Source organism: Podarcis pityusensis, assembly GCF_964106645.2.
Source record: "Podarcis pityusensis genome assembly, chromosome: 8".
In the NCBI taxonomy this organism is placed as follows: domain Eukaryota; kingdom Metazoa; phylum Chordata; class Lepidosauria; order Squamata; family Lacertidae; genus Podarcis; species Podarcis pityusensis.
In genome coordinates this window covers 19,782,874-19,800,116 of record NC_138033.1, presented here as the reverse complement: position 1 = coordinate 19,800,116, position 17,243 = coordinate 19,782,874, and the positions used below count along the sequence as shown (strand labels likewise).

At 44.9% G+C, this 17,243-nt stretch overlaps 1 protein-coding gene across 3 annotated transcripts; it reads left to right on the top strand.

Moving 5' to 3' along the window:
- The first annotated feature begins 25 nt into the window (after positions 1 to 25).
- On the top strand, positions 26 to 15,651 carry SMPDL3B (sphingomyelin phosphodiesterase acid like 3B). 3 transcript variants are annotated; one of them, XM_081015438.1, is made up of 9 exons: positions 26 to 347; positions 2,232 to 2,452; positions 3,859 to 4,075; positions 5,075 to 5,172; positions 7,885 to 8,028; positions 9,326 to 9,498; positions 11,597 to 11,777; positions 13,603 to 13,736; positions 14,699 to 15,651. In XM_081015438.1, exons 2-9 carry the CDS (start codon positions 2,317 to 2,319, stop codon positions 15,068 to 15,070), a joined length of 1,455 nt encoding a protein of 484 aa, XP_080871564.1. In that variant the 5' UTR covers positions 26 to 347; positions 2,232 to 2,316; the 3' UTR covers positions 15,071 to 15,651. The 3 variants fall into 3 exon arrangements, with proteins under 3 accessions (XP_080871564.1, XP_080871563.1, XP_080871565.1); XM_081015437.1 differs by lacking the exon at positions 26 to 347 and having other exon boundaries at positions 1,732 to 2,452; XM_081015439.1 differs by lacking the exon at positions 26 to 347 and having other exon boundaries at positions 1,734 to 2,452; positions 3,862 to 4,075.
- Positions 15,652 to 17,243: the final 1,592 nt, after the last annotated feature.

The window sequence follows — 17,243 nt, the reverse complement described above, 5'->3', positions numbered from 1 at the left end:
TAGAGGAAAGGGTCTTGTGCAGACAAGCGCGACGCTCTAGGTACTCGTGCGAACGCCAAGGCTGGCTGGTCGGGCTTTCGATGGCGGCGGGCTAAAGCTGTCCAAATCGGTGGCTGCCTCTTATGCGCACGCTAAAGCAATATGCAAAGCCTGCAGCGTTTCAGGAAGGCAGGTGCATCATATGCCTTCAGAGTAGACCATTGCTTATTAATTACTCACCACAAATTTCAATGTAAGGGTGGGTGGGAGTTAGAAAGTTGCATTTGCACAACTGCACTCCACCCTGCGATTGCATTTGGACTGGTCCGGCATGATTGATTCGAGGCTTCATGACTTAAGGAATGCATGTGAGTATAGTTCCTTGGAGCACTTCTGCTTCTCCATTCGAACAAGCCAGGATTCAGCTATTAGCTATAGGTTTCCATTGCATTGCACACCTAGATACTACGGTTAACGTCTGGCAAGCAAGTGGGGATATGAAATCATTGTATAGAGTCTTGTGGCACTTTAAAAATTAACAAAATCTATTATGGCATGGGCTTTTGTGGGCTACTACAGTCCACCTCATCAGATGCCTGAGGTGGAATTGTAATCAGTAGGCTGTCTGTCTCCAGGGTTTGTCCTATTCAGTGCAGACCCACTGAAATCAATCAACATGGCTAGCTTAAGCCCGTTCATTTCAATAGATCTACTCGTGAGTAGGACTTAGCAATACAGCTCAGCGAGTTCTGAGGGAAATAAAATTCAGAAAAGCACAGATAGTGATCATTACATAGTTAATGGCTTACTTAGAGGTCCTCCTGATGTTGACAAACTAAGTAACACCTATGAAGTGCTGAAACTCCTTTGTCTAGGTTCAGTCCACACATCCATCGAGCCTCCTGATTCAGTAGCTTCACTTTGCAGCCTCCTTTAGGAATTCCTTTGTTCCAGAATCGCCACTTTAAGACCACTTACGGAGTGTCCTGAGAGAATGAAATGTCTCCCACGCTGCTTTTTTGGATATTATATATTTTTATTTATTAAATTTATATCCCACCCTGCTTCCCAAAAGGAGCCCAGGACAGAAAACAGTTCTGTAATTACACTTACACACACACAGACGAAATAAACACAATTTTTTTAAACACCTGCAAGCTCTTTAAAACTTCTGAAAGCTATTAAAAGCATATTAAAACATCTAAATACAACACAATAAAACACCTAATACAAATTTTCGGAACAGATGCATCCAACTCATCTGTCTGGGTCTGCCAAAAGAAAAGTTTTCAGCAGGTGTCTAGAAGAATACCGTAATGATGCCCGCCTATATCAAGAGGCAGGGAGTTCCAGTGTACAGGAGCTGCTTCAATAGACTCCTTAAAAACTTGCCAAATTCTGTTATTTACCCTGTTTCTTTTTATTGTTGTCTTCATAACAATCATGTAAGGAATACGATACGATACAATAATCTTTCTTGTCATTGTCCCATACAGAACAATGAAATTGAAAAAACCTACATCAGACATTCAAAAACTAACAAGCCTGCTATCCCAGCTATCCCAGCCTGGTTAACCCCCTAAAAACTCTGATACCCTATAATTAAATACAATATACTCCCATAGAGACTATCTTAAGGCTTACACTGTGTTTAAAACCAAAATCACAATTGGATAGAAACTGTTTCTCAGGTGGCTGGGGCTAGTCTTTATAACCTTCTTCCAGAAGGCAGAAGCTGAAAGAGATCATTTCCGGGGTGCGCACTATCCTGCACTATCTCTGCAGCTTTCTTATGACACCTGGAAGCATAGATGTGATCCAAGGTGGGAAGAGTGCACCCAATAAAAAGCAAGCATTAAATAGGTCGGGTACAATAACAGCAACCTAGGCTCCTCCCTGCCAGTAAAGTTCACCTGAACTTGCATATTCTTGACGTAGAGAGGAAGGGCCACAAAGCTTGAACTTCCACTCTCTGCCATTCCAAGCTGGCCTTTGTGCCAAGAAATTAGAAGCGAGCCAAATCTGCCCTGCTGGGTCAGCAATATATTTCAGCGACTGAAGCCCCAGAGTAGGAGATTCCAAAGCAACGCAGCTTGAGCGCTTTTGGAGAGTTCCTTTGTAAGATGACAGCAGGACCGGCTTCCAGCTAGCTAGCTGCCTCCTTCAGCGTCCTAGCATACACCTTTGGTAAAAGCCTGCAAGTCTCACACACCTTTTTTTAAAAAAAGTATTGCAAACCCTCTGCTAAACAGGCAGGTACAGTTCTGAATCAGAGCAGAGTTGCTGCAGCAGCAAAAGGCGCCTGTGAGTCAGAGATCTGATAGAGGCAAGCCTGAAATGGAACCTGCTAACATTCCCCAGAGCTGCGACTACAGGCATGGAACTTCAGCCAGGGATCGCTGGCAGCAGAAGATGGGTCTTTTGGGAGTCCTGTTGCTCTTGATGCACTTCAGAGCCGCAACCGCTGCCTCAGGTAACTTACCCTTTTGGCTGCACAAGTTGGTAGTTTGAGAGGAAACAACTCAGGCGTGGGGGGTTAAAGGAAGAAGGTAGGTTGCTTGTTTCACAGTTAGGCTGGACAGCCATGGCACTAAGTCCTGGTTGCACAGAGCCAACCTATGAAGTTTTGCTGCTTGAGGACAAAGATAAGGTTGCGCCTCTCACACCCATGTTTTATGTAGGGATGGGGGGGGTGGAATTTAGTTTTGTATGCATTTTAATGAGAAATTGCCCAATTCCTACTACCTCAAACCCACAAGTGAACTGAGACACAATTATCTTTTGGAATTCATGCGCATCTGAATTTTACAAGGCAGTTCTCCAACCCGATTGTGTATGCTGCATAAAAACGCATCTGTTAGGAGAATGTGTGTATTCAAATGCATACATGAAAAAAGCTTACAAAAATGTATTAATTTGGGGGAAATTGCTTGCAGAAATCTGTATATGAATCAACGCTGTGTAGATTAAGAGAAAATTGCATTAAAATGCAGATAATTTATTGTAGCCAAAGTTGATGGGCACTGGATCCCTAACAGAACTAGAAGGGCGACAGGTCCCACACACCTGGTGTAGCAGCTAGGTTTTGGGTTTTTTTAATTGCTGTGTTGTTTTATTAAGGGATTGGTTTATTGCGTATTTTAATTATGGATGTTTATGTTTTAATGCATGTGTAATGGGGCTTTTAAAAACATTTAGAAGCCTATCATGGCAAGATATATGAATTGATAAATAATAATAGTTTGCCCTCTGTCAGGGAGCTCAGCTTGTACTTTGGTCTTCTTTTAGCAGATCTTATTGCAGAGGAAGGAGCTACAACTGTGTGCCTTGCACAACACAAAAGCTCCTCCCCCTCCCCAGAATGGCTGGTGGGGAGGGGAAGGATCTAGTGGGCTGGATGAAATCTGGCTGTGGGCTCTATATGGCCCAGGAGTGAATACTCCTGCTCTGGATTTCACTAAGCACTTCCTAAAGCAAAAGCAGAACCCTTTCATAAGACTATCAATGGCTGGATCTACACTGATTAAAAAACGCTATACGAGCTCTCAGTGCAAAATCCTATTGGCAATGGATAGCTGCTCCACAGTGCCATCTGGTGCCACATGTTTATAACATGGTTATAACGATATAATTGATGAGTGTAGCTGAGTCCAATGGCTAGCTACTAATCCTGATGACAATATTCTGCCTCCACTATTGGAGGCAGTAGGCTCCTGAATACTAGTTTCTGGAAACCATGGTGCAAGGGTTCGGCTGTTGCTCTCAGGTCCCACAGGTACTTGGTTGCCCCGTGATAACAAGATGCTGGACTAGATGGGCCCCTGGCGTGATCTTGCAGGGCTCTTAGGTTCCTTTTTAAATTTTTCCTTTTGTCCTTAGCAGGTTATTTTTGGCACATCACAGACCTTCATCTGGACCCACAGTACAAAGTGAGCCCAGACCCCTTGAAGGTGTGCCCGTCCGCTGGCGCCCAACCGGTGGCCAATCCTGGGGCTTGGGGAAATTACTTGTGTGATGCTCCATGGATTCTTGTCAACTCTTCTGTTTATGCTATGAAGCACGTCCTCCCGAACCCAGACTTCATTCTCTGGACTGGGTAAGGAAGTGCTTGTGCGTTGTTGTTTTTTGCCGTAAACAAAACAAATACAGTGGTACCTCGGGTTACATACGCTTCAGGTTACATACGCTTCAGGTTACAGACTCCGCTAACCCAGAAATAGTACCTCGGGTTAAGAACTTTGCTTCAGGATGAGAACAGAAATCTTGCAGCAGCAGCAGCAGGAGGCCCCATTAGCTAAAGTGGTGCTTCAGGTTCAGAACAGTTTCAGGTTAAGAACGGACCTCCAGAACAAATTAAGAACTTAACCCGAGGTACAACTGTATGACTTTCTTCTTTGCCATTTCATTGCTCACTGAAGTTTGGCCAACCTTTGTATCAGCCAGGTGTGGAGATCCTTTGCCCTTCCAGATGTTGCTGAATTGCAACTCCCACCACTTTAACTCTCCCACTTTAAACAGGCATGGCTTCCACACACAAAAATCCTGGGAACTGTAGGTCGTTAAGGGTATTGAGAATTGTTAGGAGGCCCATATTCCTCTCACAGAGCTACAATGGTCAGAGTTCCCTGTGAAGAGGGATTGATTGTTAAGCCGCTCTGGGAATTGTAGCTCCGTGAGGGAACTAGGGGTCTCCCAACAACTTTGTCCGCCCTTAACAAACTACAGGTCCCAGAATTCTTTGGAAGAATCCATGACTGTTTAAAGTAGTGTCATTGTGCTTTAAATGCATGGTGTGAATGTGGCCTACTAGTTATGATGACTACATATTACCTACAGGTAATACCAGTTGCTGGGGCCTATGAGTGGAAGGGGTCTATTGCCCCCATCACCTGCTTATGGGTTTCCTGTAGGCATCTGTTTGGCAACAGAATATACAAAATAAATTTAAAAAATAAAATAAAATAATGTTGGGCCAGATGGGCCTTTTGGTTCCTCTTATGTTCTTAATTTGCTAACTCCTCTACATCTATCCAGGGACTTTACTTTTCCCAGTATCTCTGTCCTCGAACCAAATAGCCTTTGTGCTGTTTTCCAGAGACGACACTCCTCATGTAGCTGATGAGAAACTGGGTGAAGATACTGTGCTGGAGATAATTGAAAACCTAACCAACCTGATCAAACATGTATTTCCAGGTAGGGTGTGTCAGAACAATTGGGCAGTAAGAAGGCTGTGCCAAAAAAATAATAATCCAGAAACAGAAGCAATGGGTTTTGAATTGCAGGAAGGAAGATTTAAGGCTGGCGAATGTCTTCAGTCTCCTACGTGTTTCAACAATGGAGCCAAACTGTGGAATGTAGTTCCTTGAAGAGTGTCAAGAACAGGCAGGGCTGACCCCATAAGTGTAGGTAGGGTTGTGTATATTCTGTATTAGTAAAATCAATAAATTCAACACCAAATTATTTTATGATCCAGGTAGTTATTTTACGGGGGTGGGCATTTTTTCTGTAAAGGTAAAGGGACCCCTGACCATTAGGTCCAGTCGTGACCGACTCTGGGGCTGCGGCGCTCATCTCGCTTTATTGGCCGAGGGAGCCGGCGTACAGCTTCCGGGTCATGTGGCCAGCATGACTAAGCCGCTTCTGGCAAACCAGAGCAGCGCATGGAAACGCTGTTTACCTTCCCGCCGGAGCGGTACCTATTTATCTATTTGCACTTTGACGTGCTTTCGAACTGCTGGATTGGCAGGAGCTGGGACCGAGCAATGGGAGCTCACCCCGTCGTGGGGGTTCGAACCGCCGACCTTCTAATCAGCAAGTCCTAGGCTCTGTGGTTTAACCCACAGAGCCACCTGCGTTCCACCTGCGTTTTTTCTGTAGTGGCCTGCAATTCCCTTGTAGGTAATCTGTTGAAGGTTGGCAGAGCCAAAAGTGAGTCAAGCCACCCTCTTCTTTCTCTTTCTTACACTTCCTTCCCCTCCCATTTTTCATCTTATCACTTGCACCAGAGTAAGTCAAGGATCACCTTCAGCCCTAGGGCTCCTCCTTGCCCACCCCTGTTTTACATAATGATATTTAGATCCCAGCTTGTTCCCATTAATTTCTTCCCACATTGGAGTGACAAGCAGGATTTACGTAAGCCATTCTTGCTATACTCTTTCTTCACTCCCTGTAGCATATCATAGAATCATAGAATCATAGAGTTGGAAGAGACCACAAGGGCCATCGAGTCCAACCCCCTGCCAAGCAGGAAACACCATCAGAGCACTCCTGACATATGGTTGTCAAGCCTCTGCTTAAAGACCTCCAAAGAAGGAGACTCCACCACACTCCTTGGCAGCAAATTCCACTGTCGAACAGCTCTTACTGTCAGGAAGTTCTTCCTAATGTTTAGGTGGAATCTTCTTTCTTGTAGTTTGGATCCATTGCTCCGTGTCCGCTTCTCTGGAGCAGCAGAAAACAACCTTTCTCCCTCCTCTATGTGACATCCTTTTATATATTTGAACATGGCTATCATATCACCCCTTAACCTCCTCTTCTCCAGGCTAAACATGCCCAGCTCTCTTAGCCGTTCCTCATAAGGCATCGTTTCCAGGCCTTTGACCATTTTGGTTGCCCTCCTCTGGACACGTTCCAGTTTGTCAGTGTCCTTCTTGAACTGTGGTGCCCAGAACTGGACACAGTACTCCAGGTGAGGTCTGACCAGAGCAGAATACAGTGGCACTATTACTTCCCTTGATCTAGATGCTATACTCCTATTGATGAGGCCCAGAATTGCATTGGCTTTTTTAGCTGCCGCGTCACACTGTTGGCTCATGTCAAGTTTGTGGTCAACCAAGACACCTAGATCCTTTTCACATGTACTGCTCTCAAGCCAGGTGTCCCCCATCTTGTATTTGTGCCTCTCATTTTTTTTGCCCAAGTGCAATACTTTACATTTCTCCCTGTTAAAATTCATCTTGTTTGTTTTGGCCCAGTTCTCTAATTTGTCAAGGTCGTTTTGAAGTGTGATCCTGTCCTCTGGGGTGTTAGCCACCCCTCCCAATTTGGTGTCATCTGCAAATTTGATCAGGATGCCCTTGAGTCCATCATCCAAGTCGTTGATAAAGATGTTGAATAAGACCGGGCCCAAGACAGAACCCTGTGGCACCCCACTAGTCACTCTTCTCCAGGATGAAGAGGAACCATTGATGAACACCCTTTGGGTTCGGTCAGTCAGCCAGTTACAAATCCACTGAGTGGTAGCATAGTCAAGACCACATTTTACCAGCTTCTTTACAAGAATCATGAGGCACCTTGTCAAATGCCTTGCTGAAATCAAGGTAGGCTACCTCCACTGCGTTCCCTTCATCTACCAGGCTTGTAGATAGCATAGCCGTGGCTCAGTTGAATCGTCATGCCAAACCATGGTTTGTGCTAACCATTGTTATGAACCTATGTCGTGGTCTGAGCCTGCAGACTCAGAGCTGCTTGCCTGCTTTCTTCTTCCATCTGCTCAGCGCCCTGCTTCAGAAATTCATAAATGCAGTCCAGTGTCCATGGTGCTCTTAATGGCCCTTAACCATGAATTCAGACAGATCTGCAGACCACGGTTGGGCCAAACTGTGATTTGTAAGCCAGCTTCAAACCATGGCTTGATATGCTGGTTTGGCAGCCCTCACACAAGCTGCCATTTGCCAGCTGAATCAAGTAGATACAGTGTTTGCCTCTGTTGCATTCTGCCTGACATTATGATTTTAGGACAATGTTGTAATGTTAATTGTTGTAAGCGACAACAAAGCAGGTTCCAGATACTGCCAGCATTGAGTTCTTTGTCTGCAGTCACCTCCAGCCTGTTTGGATGCAAAAATTCTTCTCTTCCTCTGCCTCTAAACCCACTGCACTGTTGTTTTCTTGTATCCCTTCCAGAAACTCAGGTCTATCCTGCAATGGGCAACCATGACTTCCACCCCAAAAATCAATTTCCAGCTAAGGAGAATAGGATCTACGATGTAACTGCAGACCTGTGGTGCTCCTGGCTCAGCAATAGCTCTCTGCAAACATTCAGAGCAGGTGCGTGCTAGATCCAGTTGAGGAACTGATGAGGGTCATGGGAAATTGAAGAGGGATCCAGTAGGCTGAAATGAAATGCAGGTGAGAAGAAAACTAAAAGATCACAAGCAGGGGGATGTCAGAAGCTGCTTTGTATCAGGCCAGATTATTGCCTGTCTAGCTCAGTATGGTCTACTCCAGGGCTTCCTTGGGTCTCCAGCTGTTTTTGGATTGCAGTTCCCACCATCCCTGATCACTGCTCCTGCTAGCAAGGGATGATGGGAGCTGTCCAAAACAGCTGGCGACCCAAGTTTGGGAAACTCTGGTCTACTCTGATTGCAGATGGTTTGGCATGATACTTATCTTCACCTGCTACCTGATGCGTTTAACTGAAGATGTCAGAGAAGTGTTGTAGCTCCATGGTAGAGCAGACCTGCTTTGCACACAGGAGGCCCGCAAATTCAATTTCTAGCGTCTCCAGGTAGGCCTCATGGGAAAAACTCCAGCTCTGAAATCCCAGATTGCCATTGCAAGTCTCTATAGAAATACTGAGCCAGATGCACCAATAGACTGATTTCAAATAAGACAACCTCCTATGTGTATGATTGAACCCGGCACCTTCTGCATGCAAAAGCCCGTGCTCTGGCATTGAGCTATCACAGTTTTAATTCCATCATTTTTTTGTTCTCTATCCCTGAAAATCTAGAGCAGTGTTTCCCAAACTTGGGTCTCCAGCTGCTTTTGGACTACAACTCCCATCATCCCCAGCTAGGTCAGGGATGATGGGAATTGTAGTCCAAAAACAGTTGGAGACCCAAGTTTGCGAAACACTGATCTAGAACAGGCATAGGCAAACTCAGCCCTCCAGATGTTTTGGGACTACAACACCCATCATTCCTAGGTAACAGGACCAGTTATCAGGGATGGTAGGAATTGTAGTCTCAAAACATCTGGAGGGCCGAGTTTGGCTATGCCTGATCTAGAGGGTAGCTTATCTTCGGTTCCATAGAGCTTCCATCTCTTTGTTTTGTGATTGATCCAGTTGGTTAGTATCTATTTGACAGTTCAGTAAGGCAAGGTGTTAAAATTTCTGTTCACTTGTCATAGACATGTGCTAATCTGTCCATTCTTCAAAAGATAGTTTGCTGGCTTTTCAGCAAAAAGTAAAAAGCCATTAACTAAGAGAGTTGAAACCTTCTTTAGGGAAAGCCAATGCTGATTAAAGTGATCTGGTACTGCTTTAAATGTATAGTGCAAATCAGATGGCACGGGGAACACAACAAAACTAGATGGAACTGTGTTACTGGTTGTTTTGCAGGTGCTTTCTACAGTCAGATGTTATCTAGTCTGGGCCCGGCAAGGCGAATGATTGTCCTCAACACAAACTTGTACTATGACAATAATAATCAAACCAGCAGCCTAGAAGATCCAGGAGGCCAGTTCCTTTGGCTGGAAGACATGTTGACCAAGGCAGCAGAAGCAGGAGAAAAGGTTCCTTAAACTTGCCTTATTGTTTACGGATTACTAATCTTACCCAGTTGAAAGCTGCATGACTGGTGAAGGCCTTACTACAGATTGGTCACGGAAACAGTATCAATCAGAGTTTTTTTTGGGGGGGGGCAAGGTTGCATGATATCAAGTATTATAGATTGGGCTCAAGGGAAAGTATTAGGTGAAATGAAGCAGGCACCATTGTACTGGGCTGTGACATATATTCGGTAAAATCTGTGTAAAATATAAATTTCCATCCCAGATACTTAGGACTGTGGCATGTGTCTGCTGTAGCGAGGCTGGCTCCAGGTTTCAGGGGTCTGTGAGCAAAGTGACCTCTTAGTGGGCCCTCTTGTCTGTTTGTGGGCCCTCTCAGACTTATCTGGCAAGGGCAGGTGCCCGCACTTGAAGCAATACTACAGGCAAGACCAGGTAGTTGCGTTTTGTCTCATCGTTATTTCCCACAATGCCTTGGAGTGGTGCTACTGCAGGACATTGTGGGAGATGAACATGGTATCTAGGCCCAGCCAATCAGCAGAGCTTCTTGTGCTGAGGCAGACCAAGGTAGGTGTTAGCAGTAGGTCTTGTTTGGAGTGCTGATAGCTCCCCAAGGATGTCAGGTGTATTTTAGATAAACTGCTTTGAGATTTCTACTGTTGTTGTTTAGTCATTTAGTCGTGTCCGACTCTTCGTGATCCCATGGACCAGAGCACACCAGGCACTCCTGTCTTCCACTGCCTCCCACAGTTTGGTCAAACCCATGTTAGAAGCTTCGAGAACACTGTCCAATCACCTCGTCCTCTGTCATCCCCTTCTCCTTGTGCCCTCCGTCTTTCCCAACATCAGGGTCTTTTCCAGGGAGTCTTCTCTTCTCATGAGGTGGTCAAAGTATTGGAGCCTCAGCTTCAGGATCTGTCCTTCCAGTGAGCACTCAGGGCTGATTTCCTTAAGAATGGAGAGGTTTGATCTTCTTGCAGTCCATGGGACTCTCAAGAGTCTCCTCCAGCACCATAATTCAAAAGCACCAATTCTTCGGCGATCAGCCTTCTTTATGGTCCAGCTCTCACTTCCATATATCACTACTGGGAAAACCACAGCTTTAACTATATGGACCTTTGTCGGCAAGGTGATGTCTCTGCTTTTTAAGATGCTGTCTAGGTTTGTCATTGCTTTCATAGTAGACATTTCTACTATGTAGTGTGTGTGTATATGTGTGTGTGTGTGTTTGTATATATTGAAAAATATGTATTTTTTATTGTAATGTTTATTAACACTGTAGTTAGCAGGCAGCATCTTAAAAGAGACATTCTCACTTCTCTCCTACAGAGGAAGGAAAGCTTCTTCTATGGTTATGCCTGTTACCCTAAAAGCAAAGGAAGCCTGCTTCTTGCATTAGACATATGGCTTTTACTATTATGCAAATGTATGCTCATATAAGCAATAAACCCATATGATTAAAACATCAGCTCTAGTTTTCAGCATTTGAAAAGAAATGCGCGGATCACTATAATTCCCATTGCACAGATGAGGCACTGAGGCTGGGAGGTTATTTATTAACCTATGGCTACCTGGTGGGCTACTGATGTATGGAAGTGAGAGCTGGACCATAAAGAAGGCTGATCACTGAAGAATTGATGCTTTTGAGTTCTGGTGCTGGAGGAGACTCTTGAGAGTTCCATGGACTGCAAGAAGATTAAACCTATCCATTCTTAAGGAAATCAGCCCTGAGTGCTCACTGGAAGAACAGATCCTGAAGCTGAGGCTCCAATACTTTGGCCACCTCCTGAGAAGAGAAGACTCCCTGGAAAAGACCCTGATGCTGGGAAAGATGGAGGGCACAAGGAGAAGAGGACGACAGAGGACGAGATGGTTGGACAGTGTTCTCGAAGCTATGAACATGAGTTTGACCAAGCTGCGGGAGGCAGTGGAAGACAGGAGTGCCTGGCGTGCTCTGGTCCGTGGGGTCACAAAGAGTTGGAAACGACTAAACAACAACAACAACCTGCGGGCGTTTGGGCTGTACAGGAACGTATTGCCAAGCAGGTCCTACTGCTCTGTCCACTTGGACCTTAGCATGTTTTCCTCCTTCTCTTTACAGGTCTATATTATTGGGCACGTCCCTCCTGGCTTCTTTGAGAAGAAACGGGGCAAGCCTTGGTTCCAAGAACACTTTAACCAGAGATATACCGAAATAATTCAGAAGCATCATGGAGTGATCGTGGCACAGTTCTTTGGGCATCATCACACTGATAGCTTTAGGATGTTTTACAGTAACACAGGTACATTCCCCCTGATGCTATAGCTCAGTGGTAGAGCATCTGGCTTGCCTGCAGAGGGTCCCATGTTCAATCCTCAGCACCTCCACATCATAGCTGTCAACCGTCCCTTATTTGGCAGGAAAGTCCCTTATCCCAGCGCTGTGTCGCGCTGCTGTCCCTCATTGATGATGTCCCTTAAATTTCCCGGGTTTCAAAGGAAGCAGCTCCTCTCCCTCCCTCCCTGCCGGCCAGGGAGGAGGGAGGCTCCAGCTGTGTTGTTTGGCTTTGTTGCTCACCCAATAAGAAGTCTAAGAACAACTGGAGGGTGGAGCTTGCATGCTTTGTGCCGATCAAATCGGCCACGTTGCCTGGGGACTTGCCTTTGCTCAGCGCTTCCCAGCGGAGAGGTGACGGTGGTTTTTCTTGCTGCATCCCCTTTGCCGGGTTGCTGCGCTGTGGGAACCACCTTTTGAGACTTCGTTTGGCTGCTAGTTAACTAAAATCCCTTATTTTGGCTGCTGATCCCTTATTTTTGAGGCTGCTGGTCCCTTATTTTCAAATCTGTAAGTTGACAGCTATGCTCCATATAGGACTTTGAGAGACTCCTATATGAAACCTTGGTGGGCCACTACCAGCCGGTGTCGGCAATACTGAGCTAGATAGACCAATGGTCTTACTCAGTATACAGCAGCTTCCTATGCCTACAAGTTCAGAAATCCACTGTAGGCTGTCAGGTTGTTTTTACACTGCTTTTCAATAGAACCAGGACTGGGTTGGCATCAAAGGTCCAGCATGGTTTGGTGAAACTCTGCTGTGCCCTCTTGGATCTGCTCCTTCTTTTCACCATTTTCTTTTCATTTATTTTATTTGTATACTGCTTAACTGCAAATGAAACCTCGAAGTGGTTTACAAAAAAAGAAAACATATACATCAGAATAATCAGTAACAGCCAAAGTTAGAAGCAAGTTTTTAAAAATTCAAAATATAATTAAAACCAGCAGTTTAAAAGTACAAATGATAATAATAATTTAACGCCATTCCATAGACATTGCTATTCTGTTTTAAGCTGGAAGTGAAATAGCGACTCTGTTTCCAGACGTCTGTAAACCAAAAAAAAAATCTGTAACGAACTGGGCACTCCAGCCCCAAATGCTGGAGAGGGCCAATTTTCTTTGGGACTGAAAAGGGTTAAATAGTTCGCCTTGTTGCAGTCTCAAGCATGTTTGCCCCACACAGCAGGGAGGGCAGAATGAATATAAGACAGTATTAGTTGGGAATGCAATGGTTAAGGTGATAGAGTTGTTTTGGAAAGAGGAGTTGTGGACCATAAAGAAGGAAATGCCTACAGCACTATCTAGTGGTACCTCGGGTTAAGAACTCAATTCGTTCTGGAGGTCCGTTCTTAACCTGAAACTGTTCTTAACCTGAGGTACCACTTTAGCTAATAGGGCTTCCCGCTGCGCGATTTCTGTTCTCATCCTGAAGCAAAGTTCTTAACCTGAGGTACTATTTCTGGGTTAGCGGAGTCTGTAACTTGAAGCGTCTGTAACCTGAAGCGTCTGTAACCTGAGGTACCAAAGTACAGGCAATTAACCCCTGTATAGGCTGAAACAGCTGTACATTGGGTTGTCTACACTCGGAAGAAATGGTTGCAGTTCTTTCATTGCGTAGTAAAATAAAATGAAGTTGGAGCTCTGAGTAGGGAATACATGGGAGGAGGATGTTTCAATCACTATATCCTGCCGATACCTCATTAAAAGAGTGACTAGAATGTGCCTGTTCCACCCCAAATACCCAGTTGTTGGGAAGCGGTCTAATTTAAGTTTAATATTGCCTTTTCTTCCAGGTTCTCCCACCAGCGTCATGTTTTTAGCTCCAGGAGTAACACCATGGAAGACAACCTTACCGGGCGTGCACAATGGGGCCAACAACCCTGGCATCCGGGTCTTCACGTATGACCGTGACACTCTGCTGGTGAAGGTAGGGGGCACCGTCATTTGCTTGCATTTGTCTCTAGTAAAGCAAGCGCTCATGTCAAGGGTGACCTGACAGTTAGGCCATGGAGGGAGAGCATTCTAGCAGAGTTATTAATCCTGCCCAGTAAAGACCAGAGAAGTGGATCAGCCTTCTGCAGAGATTGGCTGGGACTATCTTTTGCCCTGGACTGCATTACATAGTGCCAGCAAGGCAGTAGATGCCATGAAGACAGCAGCAGCTGGCACAGTCCTGCTAATGTGGGCTTTTAATTACCTTGTTTCTTGCATTAAAATAAAACGTTATTTTTAATTACTTGTTTTTTTTTTAAATGCACCTGCATGTTGCAGCAGACACCATCTTAGAAAAAGGTTGTTGGCGTGTATATGTTTGTTGAGTGAGACAGAGACAGGGAGATTTTTTTATTGTATTTTATTGTACAGTGGTACCTCAGGTTAAGAACTTAATTCGTTCTGGAGGTCTGTTCTTAACCTGAAACTGTTCTTAACCTGAGGTACCACTTTAGCTAATGGGGCCTGCCGCTGCCAAGTGATTTCTGTTCTCATCCTGAGGTAAAGTTCTTAACCCAAGGTACTATTTCTGGGTTAGCAGAGTCTGTAACCTGAAGCATTTGTAACCCGAGGTACCACTGTAAAAACTTTTAAAACAATAATGGCAGCCAACTTCTTATTTTCTTTTAGCATAAAGAACATACAAAGCAGCTTAGGATAAATACTGATAACATAAGAGTGTTTTTTTGTTGTGTTTTTTTGCAAGGCTAACCATAGCCCCTAGTCCAGTAAGCCCTTCCAAAAGTTTCCATGAGTCTGAGGCAGGGAATACCTTTTCTAACACGATGCCTGCTGATTGTGTATGTTCTTGTGTTTTAAAGAGTTCAGCATTTAGTCGGTCAAAATAAGTTTAACCAAATACCCACCTTTGACCCAATGTCTTCTCTTCCATTTCAGGATATGGTAACTTATTATTTAAACCTCACGCATGCTAACATGGGGGCCCCTAAATGGGAGAAAGAGTACGGCCTAACAGAAGCTTTCCAGATCCCAGACGGTTCCGCCCACTCCATGCAGCTGCTGGTGGAGAAGCTTGAGAAAGACCAAAGCTACCTACAGAAATACTACCGGTATAATTCAGTTCAATACGACCTTTCAGACTGTGATGACGCCTGCCAGACCGACCACATCTGTGCCATCAGGGAGGTCGATTTTGCAAAATACCACCAGTGTATTCAAGCCAGAAGTGCCGCAGCAGTGCCTTCAATCCCAGAGTTGGGTCTTCTGTTCTTCTGCTGCGTGATGGGGCTTGTTACTCTAGGCCTTTGAGAGCCTTGAATGAACCATGATACGAGCACGGGCACCCGGCTTCTACACAGAAAAAGCACAGGATGCGACCACTGCCACAGGCCTCAGCATCCTAAGGAGATCACCCTTCTTGGGGTTTGGGTTTTATTTGTTTTGGCAAACCTAGGATTGAAAGTATGCATACAAATGGCTGACTATTGGAGCTCACCTCCTTCCATGGGCTATTGGACTGTCTGAGCACAGGATTATGAACATCATTCCAGCATCAGGCAAGATCATTTTAGCAGAATAAGAAACAAAGCTTAGCGTGGTCTCCTCTCGCAAGGAGTTCCCAAAGGATTTCTCCAACTGGGGGAATGGGCAGTGAAATGGCAAATGGAATTCAATGTAAACCAAGTGTAAAATGATGCACAGTGGGGCAAAAATGTCTAATTTCACATGTATGCTTTTGTGCTCTGAACTGGCACTGAATGACCAGGAACGAGTGCTTGGGTCATAGCGGATAGCTCAGTGAAGACGTCGTTGACCCAATGTGCGGCAGCTGGGGTTGGGGGAGTGAATTCCACGCAAGGGGTCATTAGGAAATAAAATTGCCAATATTATACTGTCGTCATGCAAGTCTTGTGGTGCGACTGCCGCTTGGAATGCTGCCTGGGGAAAGTTCAGAAAAGAGGAAGTGAAATGATCACGGGAATGGAACAACTGCTATGATGAACGGTTACAGCATTTGGGGCTTTTCGGTTTAGAGAGAAGAGAAATTAAGAGGTGACATGGCAAGAGGTGTATAAAACTATGCATAGTGGGGGTGGGGGAAGTGGGGGGAGAGGGAGAGAGGGTGGGGACAATCAGTGATGCTGAATGTTGGAAGATAACAGAAATAACTTCTTCACACAACACATAGTTAAACTGTGGGATTCTCTCCCAGGAGATGTAATGATGGCCACTAATGTGGATAACTTAAGAAAGATTAGGCGGACTCGTGGGTGATAAGGCTATCAGTATCTACTAGCCAGAATGGCTATGTTCTACCTCCACAGTTCGAGGCGATACACCTCTGAATGCCAGTTGCTGGAAAACACAAGTGAGAAGAGTTGCTGTTGCACCCAGGCTTCCCATAGGCATTTGGCTGGCCAAATCTGCTGGCCAGTCTGCTGGATTAGATGAGTCTTGGCCGATCTAGCAGGGTTTTTACATTCTTAAAAACTTACGTGGGACACCTGTTTGCCCTGTGGGGAGTATACTATGGTTCCCAGGATTTGGGAAGCTATGTGCACTAAGCCCAAGATGATAACCAAATATATGTCCTGAAGCTCCTAAGAAAATTTGAGCTGCTGTGTCCTGTACTATCATTTGAAGTTTCAAGAATACTTTTAATTCCTCTGGCCTTGAAATTCTGCTGTGCACAATATTCATCTGCTCCCTATTTATTTGTTTTTCCTGGATAACGAGATATCCTCTCCTAGCAGACCCATAACACCATTAAGTCCAAAGTCTAAAATAACCTAATTGCACCACTGCCTATGCAACAGGGGTGGGGAACTGTGTCTGCCTGGTGGGCTGGATTCTTATCTTTCCCTGCCCAGGCCAGGTTTGGCATATGGGTGGAGCTGCCCATAAATCACCTGGCATCATGATTCCAGGTGACCTGTTTTTGTGGTGCTTTGAAGCCCTGGCAATCAGCAGAACACCAAGAGGAGAAACCTCCAGTCTTTAAGGCTGTATTTGCACCATACATTTAAAGAACATGTAAAGCACACAACTTCCCCCAAAGAATTCTGGGAATTGTAGTCTGCTAAGGGTGCTGGGGATTATAGTGAACTAGGGTTCTCATGATTCGTGGAAGGGATGCACTTTGAATTGGCCACTGTTAAGACCAGTATGCTGGACTAGAAGGGCCATTGGCATGAAACAAAAACTCTTATTATGTTATGTTATCTTGTCCTAATGGTGTGTATGTAACTAACCTGGGAGTAGTCGGAACACAAGGAACAAGAGAGTGTAAGAAACTAAAATGCACATCTCCAAAAGCTAAATATTATTCTTTTCAGCAATGTCTGTAATATATATGAAAATTAATATTTGTCTGGTAATCGAAACTAAGAAAACAAATACAAAGAAGAACAAGCGATTGCCTTGTTTCTGGGGAATGTATCAAGAGTGATTGGAACAGTTTGAATACAGGATGAATACCATT